The following is a 12,568-nucleotide window of genomic DNA, read 5'->3' as shown; positions in this document are numbered from 1 at the left end:
TCAGTTGTGCCATAACAGAAACTGGTCTCAGTTTGTTTGGCATGGCTGCTGATTTTGTGATTGTCAGATATTGTTAGAAGATTTCATCATTCGTATAAAGCTTTGATCATATTTTTATGTAGAAAATCATGTTATAAACAAACTATAATGAAACAATTTGCTGCACTGAGCAACCAGAACTAATTAACAGAATTAATTTTGTTCATTGCTGGGTGATGTGGTCTTGTATTTTATGACATTTAAAGGATTTTCATTGTTTTTCTTATGAGTTGGCAGTTTATAAATGCCCAAACAAACAAACAAACAAACACCATTAGCCTTCTGGTCACAAGTTGTGACCCACCAAGCTAAATGATATGCGTACGCCATGCACCACAAACTTACCTTTTCTTGGTGCCTGGAAGATCAGGGCTCTAAATCGCACATGGAGCCTAAATGTTTACAGCTGGCTCCCTGCTGCAAATGTTACCTTCACAACACATAAAAAGTGATGTGACAAAATAGGCAGGGTCATTCCACCTGCTTGCATAAATGCAATTGTGTGACAAGGAACACCTGAGGAGGGTTTACCTGTACTTGGGACCTGTCTCCCTCCCCCACCAACTCTTTCAGTGCAGAAACAGATGCAGTTTGAATTATGAAGGAAGAGATGGGGTGGGGGTCTTTAATTAAATCCACAAACCCGCCCCTTATCTCCACCCATTAGGTTTAGACTAATTATCTTTCAGAGACAGAAGCTAAGCAGGCCAGTGCAAAGGCTTGGGGGAGAACTCACTTTGGGCAGGTTCAAGGAAATCCTAGGTACAGCTGTGGCAGGACAGATTCTAGAGCAGGCATAGGCAAACTCGGTCCTCCAGATGTTTTGGGACTACAACTCCCATGATCCCTAGCTAGCAGGACCAGTGGTCAGGGATGATGGGAATTGTAGTCTCAAAGATCTGGAGCGTCGAGTTTGCCTATGCCTGCTCTAGTGATTTGCAAAGAGGATGTTCAATGCACACAGGGTTCAGACACGACTGTCTGGTTAGGGCCAGAGTTAAGGAAGGTAAATTCCAGCTGCAGTCAACAAAGAATCTCATATGGTTGCTTTCCTTCCAACCAACCTAGCCAACTCACTGTGCTGTTTGAGAGCCAAAATAATCTGTCCAGAGTGACTGACCTGCAAACAGGTATTTTGGCCCTGTTTTTGCACAGAACCCTTAACCAGTTTGTTTCTGGCTGTTCTGGGGGAGTTTTTGCACAACTTTGGCCCTGTTTTTGCACAGAACCCTTAACCAGTTTGTTTCTGGCTGTTCTGGGGGAAGGGAACATAGAGGTACAGTGGTGCCTCGCAAGACGAAATTAATTCGTTCCGCAAGTTTTTTCTTCTTGCAAGTTTTTCGTCTTGTGAAGCACGGTTTCCCATAGGAATGCATTGAAAATCAATTAATGCGTTCCTATGGAGACCTTGCCAGGCTGGCGGTGCGGAGAAGGGCTTTTCTCCCCACCGCAAGCCTTCAGGACAGGTACGGGAACAGAGGGGAACGCGCGCAGCGCTTCTCCTCTGTTCCCGGGGCTTGCGGTGGGAGGAGGGTTTTTCCTCCCCACGCCAACATTCAGAACAGCATTCTGAAAGTTGGCGGTGGGAAGGAAAACCCTCCTCCCACCGCAAGTCTTCAGGACAGCCATCCGAAGGCTGGCGGCGGGAGGAGGCTCTCCGCCCCACTGCCAGCCTTCGGAGCAGCCATCCCAAGGCTGGCGGCGGGAGGAGGGCTCTCCGCCCCACTGCCAGCCTTCGGAGGAGGTCCGAGGACAGTGGGGAAGACGCGCTGCGCTTCCCCGCTGTCCCGGAGATTTCCCTATGGGCTTTCGTCTTGCGAAGGAAGCCCATAGGGAAATTCGTTTTGCGAAGCGCCTCCAAAACGGAAAACCCTTTCGTCTAGTGGGTTTTCCGTCTTGCGAGGCGTTCGTCTTGTGGGGCACCACTGTACTACTACTCAGCGTGTTTCCCAACCATCTCCAAGTTACTCCCTCACTGCCTGCTTTGGGTTGAAATGCCAGAGCGTCCAACCTAGAGATGGCTGCACAGTGATGGTTCACGATGTGGGTTGACCGAAATGAACAGGGGACCTGAGAGTGAGAAGAAGTCTTCCCCTTTTCCAGGGATGTTAGGAATCAAGCATGGGCCTTGTCACTAGTACGGTGAAACATGCTAATAATAGATGCAATGAAACAAAGGCCGTGTGTAGTGCAGGCTTCCTCAACCTCGGCCCTCCAGCTGTTTTGGGACTACAACTCCCATGATCCCTAGCTAGCAGGACCAGTGGTCAGGGATGGTGGGAATTGTAGTATCAAAACATCTGGAGGGCCGAGGTTGAGGAAGCCTGGTGTAGTGTGTGGTGGACATGTAAAGAGGTAAAAGCTTACTGGGAAATGATACATAATGAGTTAAAGAAAATGTATAAAAACACTTTTGTTAAGAAGAACCGGAAGCATTTTCATTGGGTACAGTGGGAGAAGAGATACCAAAGGGAGAAAAAAATTATTTATCTATGCAACAACTGCAGCAAGAATCCTTTTAACCTAGAGTGGCTGGGGAAACCCAGCCAGATGGGCAGGGTATAAATAATAAATAAATTATTATTATTATTATTATTATTATTATTATTATTATTATTGAAAACAACAAGAAATATCAACAAAAGGTGAGTGGCAGATGAAGATGATGGACGTTGCGGAAATGTCGAAGCTGGCAGGGAAACGACCAGCACAATCAAGTATTCCAAAAAGACTGGAGGAAATTTATACAATATTTGAAGGACCATTGTGAGCAATTAACAACACTAGCAGGGTTGTGAGAAGACTTACAATGATAATTGTTCTTACCTTTCTATATTTATTCAAAAATTGTGACATTTTGAATGAGTGAAACGTTAAGTTGGAGAATGCTTAAATGCTATGATATCAAGTTTAACTCTGAAAATCAAGAGGCGGGAGGGAGGGTAGTCAAAGCTCGTAAGAGCAAAAGAAGTTAGGTGGATAATGAGGATGTGTTTAAATATTATAAAATGGAAACTCAATAAAAATATAATAACAAACAAACAAACAAAACCAGTGTGTAGCGAAGCAAAGTGAGGCTTGCTGTGGCTCAAGAGTCTGGCAAAAGACTGAGGAGAGCTAAACAACATGGCTGTCTGCAAGAGAGGAATGACAGACACACTGGTTGCAGGATGACTGGGGTGCCATGGAAGCTGTATTTGCTTTGGCTTCTTGTCCATCTTCAGTGAAGACAGGACAAAATATACCTGTCTTTCAGACTCACCTTTCCCGCTCCTCCTTCATTTTTTCCAGGTCCTCTTCTCTGAGGGTGCCATGCTTGGAGTTTCCCTTCTGATCACCTTTGGCACCTTTCTCTTCCTTTTTCTTGCCAAACCTAATTAGGAAAGGTGAGATTAAAGGAGGCTTAGAAACAGGAGGAAAAGTGCACATAAACCCAAACCCACGTGATTTAAACAAGTACAGTATAATGTGCATCTGCTACAAATTGGATCCTCCTAACAGAGGGTCCATGTTGTGCTCAGCCCCTGAAACTCTTCCCCAACCGGCTTGTGGGTGGGGTTTGCCCCGCTCCAAGCTGGTGGTGCCACAGTTATGCCAATGGCCTTTAGCCAACTGGCATCGTGGCAAAGGTTGGGGGTATAGCGTGTTCTCCATAATAGAGAGCATGTGTTGTGGTGGGGGCCAAAAAGGCCACCCCACTGTTGTTGGGCAAATTGGCCACATGATGTGATTGGGCAAGGAGTGTTGCTGGGGAGAATCTTATGTTGCTAAAGTATGGGAGGGGTCAGAGGTCTTAAATACAGGGCTCGCAGCCTGGGGCTTTCTCTTGGGCTGCGCGCACCGGATCACCCGCCCACCTCTGACCTTGCTATGCCTGTCATGGGGTCGTTGGCCGTTGGGGCAGGGGCCTGGTAGGAATTTTGTCCATTTGGCTAATTGGCTGGTGCCATTTGGTTTTTGCCTACTGCGTAGCAAATCGTCACAACTTGTAAGGTTGGCGGTTAGGCATTGGTTCACATTGGTTGGTGGAGGGGTAAGTGCCTACCCCTCCAATGGTGGTGCTGAAAGGGAATTCCGTTAAAGGAATCCAGGGGCTTGCCATCCCTTTCGTCCTAGTCCCTGGCATCGGACTTGGGCCGTGCAAGCCACCAGGAGCATGAGGGTGAGAGGTGAGGGACTGATGTCCAGCTTCATTTCTCCCCAATATGGTTCTCCCTGACTGGCTTCCGCTGGAATCCGAAAGTCAGTTCTGTCCCTGGGGCAAGGACAGATAGTCATAACCAAAGCCTAAGCAGCCACTCACGTGTGTGTATTTAAATAAAGTTGTGGCCAAATTTATGCCAAAAACCTTAAACAAAAATTGATGTGTGAAGTGTGAGTTATTGGGGTGGCCTGGGGGGACCTCGAGGCGCAACTATTTGGCAGCGCGACGTAGGACCTCCTTTTGCTTCGTGCTGCCGAACACCTGCTCACCCGTCCGTTAATTAGGTCATGTTTGGCCTTGCTTTGGACTTCGGTTGGCCGCCTGTTTTGGAACGGGGGCCGGGTAGGATTTTTTTCCAATGTGGCAGATTGGCTGTGGCCACTTGGTTTTTGCCTACCTCTTAGCAATCATCACAACTTTGTAAGGTTTGGCAGTTAGGCATTGGTTTAGGGGAATGTGGGGAGGGGTGGTGCAGCCATCACCTGCCCCTCCAATGAATAGGGTATTCCATTAAAGGAATTCGGAGGTCTGGATCTCGTCTGAAGCCCGGAGAGGGGCTAGGGCCATGCCAGGACCCCCGGAAACCCCAGGGGTGAGCACCAGTCAATATAAACTGACAGAGATCCCCCTGCTGGTTGTTTACCCTTCCAGGGTTCCTGCAGGGTGGGGCAGGAGCCAGATATAGTTTTGATACCAATGCCTAAGTCAATACCAGTCACATTTGTGTATTCCATAAAGTTGTGGCCAATTTGCCCATTAACATTTAAACTAAATTCTATCTCCACTGTGTCTTTATTTCCATGAGGGATGGGTTTTGGGGCTTGGAGCACAACTCCTAAAATAAAGCTGATATGTAACTAAACATTCCTCAGAGTATGAATTAACTAATTTCCCATACACTTGGAGCTTAATTTTTCCAAGACACATGAGTAATGCATGCTAGAGATTTCTCAAGATGTTAAATGAATGGAGTTTTCAGTACTAAACTATTATTAGCATAAATTTCGAAGGAGCTGAAGGGTCTTCTTTCCCCAGGGACAGCTTGTGTGTAAGTAATCCTTTGGCAGCCTCCAAGCTAACACAAGGAACCACCAAACCATATCTTGGTCTCATCAATAAAAGCTCCTACACATCATGCACAGCCTAAGCTGAATTCTCTTTACCTCTAAAATAAAGGTTATGCGTAGACAGCATCAAACTAAATGATACTACATTGGATGAACAACAAAAATAATCTACTTTAGAAAAACCACTTTGCAAAAACTCAATACTCTTTTTCATTACGAAGAAGTAACTTGCATATGGTAGTGACATAAAAGGTCCTGCAAATAATAGTTTTCAATTGTGAGCATACACACACACACACACACACACACACACACACACACACCTCCTATGCTGAAAACTCACTAAGCATTATGGATTAGAACTATAACTTTTATAACCAAGACTAATGCCTGCAGTTGGAATGTTTTATCTTCTTATTTAGTTATATGCATTATGCTGCTTTTTCTGGCTCAAATTTGCATGTAGGACTGTTTCTTTGAAAATTTGACCATGCAATACAGGATTTTAAATGAGGGAATGCAAATGATATGGAAAATACAAATGAATAAGGATTTTTTTACCAATATATTTCTGACCAGAGGACATTGGGGCATCCTCCTCTGCGGACTGCCAAATTACATTTTTTATTTTTATTTTTTACTTAAAGTAAGAATCACAACATTGGAAACATATAGCACCGAATTAGTTCAGTAAGGAAAACAAATGCCATTGATGAAATGATAAGACATTTTAGGAATTAATTATTTGTGTAGCTCAATACATGCTGAATATTTCATATTTCATTTGCCATTCATCCCTAATGTCATCTATTTAACAGAAAGCATTTATCTTTGATTTCCACAGAACTAGGAATTAGAATCGAGATGCAATAGATGTGAGACAACATCTCCCTCAGTCTAAATGCTACCTTCTGCCTACTGAACCTTTGTAGATAACTTTACATAAAACTACATGCCCCAAAATGTATCCAATAAGCACATTTCATATTTATTGACATAATCTTCAGGTGATTTTAAAAATCCCGTTCCCCATCTGTCTAGAGAACGTTCTTTTATTCATTAAGTAGGCTCTCCATGGCCTCAAGCATGTTGGCTGAACTATATTTTTCTCTTCAATATTGGCATTTCTCCAGTGACCAACACTGAGATCTTGGGTTTCACGGCAATCTGATAGAACTCAAGTTACTAATGAATTCAAGCAGTGAGACTATAGCACACCAAAAAAATTAGCCCCTAAAAGGCAACACAGTACCACAGAGTGTCCCTCAAGTGTTCACTGCAGACTGAAAAAGTCTTGCCGTAAAGAAAAAATGTGTACAGTATATAGACAAGATCAGGCATAGGCAAACTTGGCCCTCCAGATGTTTTGGGATGACAACTTCCATCATCCCTAGCTAACAGGACCAGTGGTCAGGGATGATGGGAATTGTAGTCTCAAAACATCTGGAGGGCCAAGTTTGCCTATGCCTGGACAAGTCAGACACCATCACATGCAAATGCAGTCTGCTTCAGGTGGGGTCTGAAAGAGTGGGCCTTTGGAAGTCTTCCTGCATCATCCCAGGTGAAGGGGAAAGCCTTCTACATACTTTGACTATGGGTACAATTATGACTCTATCAGATCACGAATAACCTGGATTCAGTAATCTATGCTCTGGTCACCTCTGCTGCCTTGTGCATCATTGAGCATCATGAAAGGGCAGAACGTTACTCAGTTTATTATTGTTGCATTTTTACTGCCAGGGAGAGGGAGATGCACATCTGTTGTTGTTGTTTATTCAACCTCGGGTGCCAAAATATGTATTTGTAGGTGTATTTGCTGTTGCACCTGAGGCAACAAAATATCTCGCATTGCCCATGCCAAGAGTGTATCTGTGTGTGCACGCACACACGTAAGTACATACATATGAACTGGGGGACTGGCTGCTTCTTTTGTTTGCTGAAATGTTTAGCCAGTTGCAGATTTTTTGTTAAATGTGCCACCGTTTAAGTCCTTGAACATGTTTTTGAGGGCCCTGCTGCTTTTTACACAGCAACTGAGAAACTGGGGGACCTGACCAAATGAAATCATCATTTTTTTAATGTTCAGGAACCATTGACCATGAGGCTGCTGAGAGATGTACTCCAATGACATATGAAGTCTTGGTTGACCACAAACTAGGAGTCTTGGTTGACCACAAACTTGACATGAGCCAACAGTGTGACGCGGCAGCTAAAAAAGCCAATGCAATTCTGGGCTGCATCAATAGGAGTATAGCATCTAGATCAAGGGAAGTAATAGTGCCACTGTATTCTGCTCTGGTCAGACCTCACCTGGAGTTCTGTGTCCAGTTTTGGGCACCACAGTTCAAGAAGGACACTGACAAACTGGAACGGGTCCAGAGGAGGGCAACCAAAATGGCCAAAGGCCTGGAAACGATGCCTTATGAGGAACGGCTAAGGGAGCTGGGCATGTTTAGCCTGGAGAAGAGGAGGTTAAGGGGTGATATGATAGCCATGTTCAAATATATAAAAGGATGTCACATAGAGGAGGGAGAAAGGTTGTTTTCTGCTGCTCCAGAGAAGCGGACACGGAGCAATGGTTCCAAACTACAAGAAAGAAGATTCCACCTAAACATTAGGAAGAACTTCCTGACAGTAAGAGCTGTTCGACAGTGGAATTTGCTGCCAAGGAGTGTGGTGGAGTCTCCTTCTTTGGAGGTCTTTAAGCAGAGGCTTGACAACCATATGTCAGGAGTGCTCTGATGATGTTTCCTGCTTGGCAGGGGGTTGGACTCGATGGCCCTTGTGGTCTCTTCCAACTCTATGATTCTATGATTCTATGAAGGACCACAGGTTCTTCATAGCTGGTTAGTCTTAAGTGCTACTTCTCTCTTTGCTAGCAGACATGGAAAAACAATTCTCTCCCCTATAAAGTCTTGGGCTCCATTATTACTGCAGATGGTGACAGCAGTCACAAAATTAAAAGACGCCTGCTTCTTGGGAGAAAAGCGATGACAAATCTAGACAGCATCTTAAAAAGCAGAGACATCACCTTGCCGACAAAGGTCTGTATAGTTAAAGATATGGTTTTCCCAGTAGTGATGTATGGAAGTGAGAGCTGGACCATAAAGAAGGCTGATCAATGAAGAATTGATGTTTTTGAATTATGGTGCTGGAGGAGACTCTTGAGAATCCCATGGACTGCAAGAAGATCAAACCTCTCGATTCTGAAGGAAATCAGCCCTGAGTGCTCACTGGAAGGACAGATCGTGAAGCTGAGGCTCCAATACTTTGGCCAGCTCATGAGAAGAGAAGACTCCCTGGGAAAGACCTTGATGTTGGGAAAGATTGAGGGCACAAGGAGAAGGGGACGACAGAGGACAAGATGGTTGGACAGTGTTTTCGAAGCTACCAGCATGAGTTTGACCAAACTGCGGGAGGCAGTGGAAGACAGGAGTGCCTGGCGTGCTCTGGTCCACGAGGTCATGAAGAGTCGGACACGACTTAACAACAACAAATAAAGTCCATGCAGATGTTTTCAGTGGCTGTACTCCTTTCACTGGTCTTTCTTCAGATATGGACTTCTTGTTCAGGGAAACTGAAGCCCTGCTTTCTATATATGCTACCAAACGCAGTGCTTGTACCGCACAAGGAATGGGATAAAAGAAACAGTCGAGAAACCCGATCAGAAAACAGAAAGAGAATGGAAGAAGTGGAGAACACTTCCCTCCTTAAGAGCAGGAATACCACTGGTTTCTACCTCCCTCCTTGTCAAGATGGAAGTGGAAAACCAAACATAGAAAATATCTGCTCCCCGTTTTTCTTTGTCTGAGAGCTCATTAGAAGAGGAGGATTTGGGGGAGATTCTTCAGATCCACACATATTCCCCTCTGAAGGATAAAGCTCGCACTTCGGCAGAATATTCAGAATCCATCCCATCCATGAACACAAGGAGATCACAAACTACACATAGATAGTGTAGATCTACAACTTTATAGGTTCAGACAACTTGTTGTTGTTTAGTCGTTTAGTCGTGTCAGACTCTTCGTGACCCCATGGACCAGAGCACGCCAGGCACTCCTGTCTTCCACTGCCTCCCGCAGTTTGGTCAGACTCATGCTGGTAGCTTCGAGAACACTGTCCAACCATCTCATCCTCTGTCGTCCCCTTCTCCTTGTGCCCTCCATCTTTCCCAACATCAGGGTCTTTTCCAGAGAGTCTTCTCTTCTCATGAGGTGGCTTCAGGATCTGTCCTTCCAGTGAGCACTCAGGGTTGATTTCCTTAAGAATGGATAGGTTTGATCTTCTTGCAATCCATGGGACTCTCAAGAGTCTCCTCCAGCACCATAATTCAAAAACATCAATTCTTCGGCAATCAGCCTTCTTTATGGTCCACCTCTCACTTCCATACATCACTACCTGGAAAACCATGGCTTTAACTATACGGACCTTTGTTGGCAAGGTGATGTCTCTGCTTTTTAAGACGCTGTCTAGGTTTGCCATCGCCTTTCTCCCAAGGAGCAGGCGTCTTTTAATTTCGTGACTGCTGTCACCATCTGCAGTGATAATGGAGCCCAAGAAAGTAAAATCTCTCACTGCCTCCATTTCTTCCCCTTTTATTTGCCAGGAGGTTCAGACAACTAATATATGTCAAAACCTAAACAGAGAAAAGTGAATGTGAATATAATTGTATCATGCAACTTTGCAAGTATAATCGAATGCATAGTGTAAAATGGCCTTCAAAGCAATTCTGGAAAGGTCTGTATCTAAGAGCAGCTGAGAAGATAGCTTTCTTGACTAAAGCATAGATATTCAATGAATGCCTCATTGCTTCTAGACAGTCCCCCAAAACCCTGGCTATGTTCCATAACATACTTTTGTTCTACCTGCATTCATTTCCTTAGAGTTTCATCTAAGTAGGCCCGGGGTCTAGTATTTGATTTAGCATTTATAGATTTTTTTAAAAAAAGAATATACTATTGCTGGGGTTTTTTATATTATGATAAGGGGGAAAGCAAACATAATAACATATATCAACACAAGTTACATAATAAAAAGGAATGCAGCAGCTACATAATTTACCTCTGCTGTCTCTTCGAATCTGATACTGGTTCTTTTGCATAGAAGAAAAAAGCTTTATTTTTAGAAATGACAATTTTAATTTCAATAACTGCCAATCAAACAATATGGAAAATCACTGCTGCCTGGCGGTACAGTTTCTGTTGTTGCGAGAAACTGGTAAGTTCAAATGTGATTAAAAAACTAATAAGCGGTTAGTAAATTTAGAAGAAAATTATTTTTTCCTGCTTTTTTTGGCTTCACAGCGGAACTGTGTAAAGTTGTTCAGAACACCTGCTCTACCAAATAAGCAATCTTTGGCCCCAGGTTGGATCTTTAAAACTTTTTTTTGTCTTTTACAAAATCCTTAAAAAGATTTCCCATTTAGCTTTACACCAGAGCAGAAAAGTAGTCAAACGTCTGAATTCAAAGGGTTTGATCCAATGACATTAATAGGACTTGAGGTAATCATGACCACCTCAATCTCACTGATTTCCAAGTATGAACAGGTCTGACTTCAGCCCATAGTATTATCTTATCCCCAGTCTCCTTCCCTCTTTCCACGATTCATGTTACTAAGTGTACCGCAGGCATGGCCAAACTTGGCCCTCCAACTGTTTTGGGACCACAGCTCCCATCATCCCTAGCTAACAGGATCAGTGGGCAGGGATGATGGGAATTGTAGTCCCAAAACAACTGGAGGGCCAAGTTTGGCCATGCCTGGTTTACTGGAAGCAGAGGACGCCTTCAAAAAATATGGCACACTGCTACAGTTGGTATGATTCAGAGATCATGAATACACTCAAGTGTTGGAGTTCATAAGTGCAAGCTGGGTCTGACTATTGCAGGAAATAGGATGGAGTTCTGTCCTTCAGGTGCAACAGCACTCTGTTGCTTCAGGTGTGGAAAGGTGTCAATCATCTGTGGAAGGCAGCCCTGAAACAGTGGAAGGAACTGACTGCCTTTAGTAGTCATGGTGAACAGGTCTCTTCATCCGGCAGCCGTTCTGTTACTGGTCAAGTTAGAAGGACAGAAGGAAAGGGAACTGAGAGCATTAGCATTAGACAGAAGTCTGATGAGCAACATTAGATTTCTGCTGCCCAAAGATGGAAAGAAGCAGCAGTCCCAATGAAAGACGACTGGCAATTAAAATTGATAGAATATGCAGAGATGGCAAAACTTAATGGAAGACTAAGAGATCAAAACGAGAGACTTTTTTTTGATAGAATGGGGAAAATTTGTTGAATATATGAATTAAAAAACGCTAGAAGGATTGACATAAACACGAGCAGTAAGAAATAAAGGGAGTAAAAAGGTTAAATTTGTAAGTAGATTTGAATGGGGTATGCAGTAAGATAAGGAACCGCAGATGGGGAAGAAAAGGGAGGTTGAATTTGTTTAGATTTAGTTTTTGCTGTTGAAATATTGTAAAATGGAAAATTAAAATATCTGAGGAACATTGGGTTTCTGAATGGCAGGCTGGTGCATGAACATGGCTGGAACCAAAAGAGAGCAGCAGAATTGAAGTCCAGCTGTGGTCTATATTGCCTGTATAGATTTTGACCATGGGGCCATATACTGTCCATTGTTCCCAATTGCTCTCTGAGGGAATGCGCTCAGATAACGTTTCACGATCAACACAATCACATGGCTGTGCAGACATGAATAAGCAGCACCAATAATTAACTTCCATTAGGGCCCAGGATCCAGAAGTATCACATGATACTGATGGGAAGAGGGTACTCTAGAAACAGTGGCGTAGCATGGGTTGTCAGCACCCAGGGCAAGGCAAGTAATTTGCACCCCCTAACCCGTGGATTTGCGCCCCCTAACCCTAACCCCCAGATGTTGCGCCCGGTGTGGCCAGCCCCCCCTGCACCCCCCCACGCTACGCCACTGTCTAATGTGAGTTGTTGATTAGGCAGAGGTGGTGACTAGGCCACAATTCCCAGCAAGTATAAACAGAAACAAAAGCTCTTCTGTTTAAGAGAATTCCTTGTGTGATTCCTTCGGAAACAGCACCGCACCTCAAGATACCCAGAGATAGAAGTACCGTATTTTTTGCTCTATAAGACTCACTTTTTCCCTCCTAAAAAGTAAGGGGAAATGTGTGTGTGCGTCTTATGGAGCGAATGCAGGCTGCGCAGCTATCCCAGAAGCCAGAACAGCAAGAGGGATTGCTGCTTTCACTGCGCAGCGATCCCTCTTGCTGTTCTGGCTT

The 12,568-nt window shown here is 44.2% G+C and overlaps 1 protein-coding gene across 2 annotated transcripts in view; it reads right to left on the bottom strand.

Annotated features, from left to right (window-relative positions):
- Positions 1-12,568, bottom strand: part of PARD3B (par-3 family cell polarity regulator beta) — a 636,273-nt gene that overhangs the window by 209,295 nt on the left and 414,410 nt on the right. For both annotated transcript variants that reach the window (XM_081859338.1, XM_081859339.1), the window contains one exon: positions 3,302-3,412. In XM_081859338.1, the coding sequence (XP_081715464.1) occupies positions 3,302-3,412 (111 nt within the window). The remainder of the gene's footprint in view (positions 1-3,301; positions 3,413-12,568) is intronic.

Source organism: Podarcis erhardii, assembly GCF_964252035.2.
Source record: "Podarcis erhardii genome assembly, chromosome: 1".
In the NCBI taxonomy this organism is placed as follows: Eukaryota; Metazoa; Chordata; class Lepidosauria; order Squamata; family Lacertidae; genus Podarcis; species Podarcis erhardii.
This window is presented reverse-complemented; position numbering and strand designations above follow the sequence as displayed.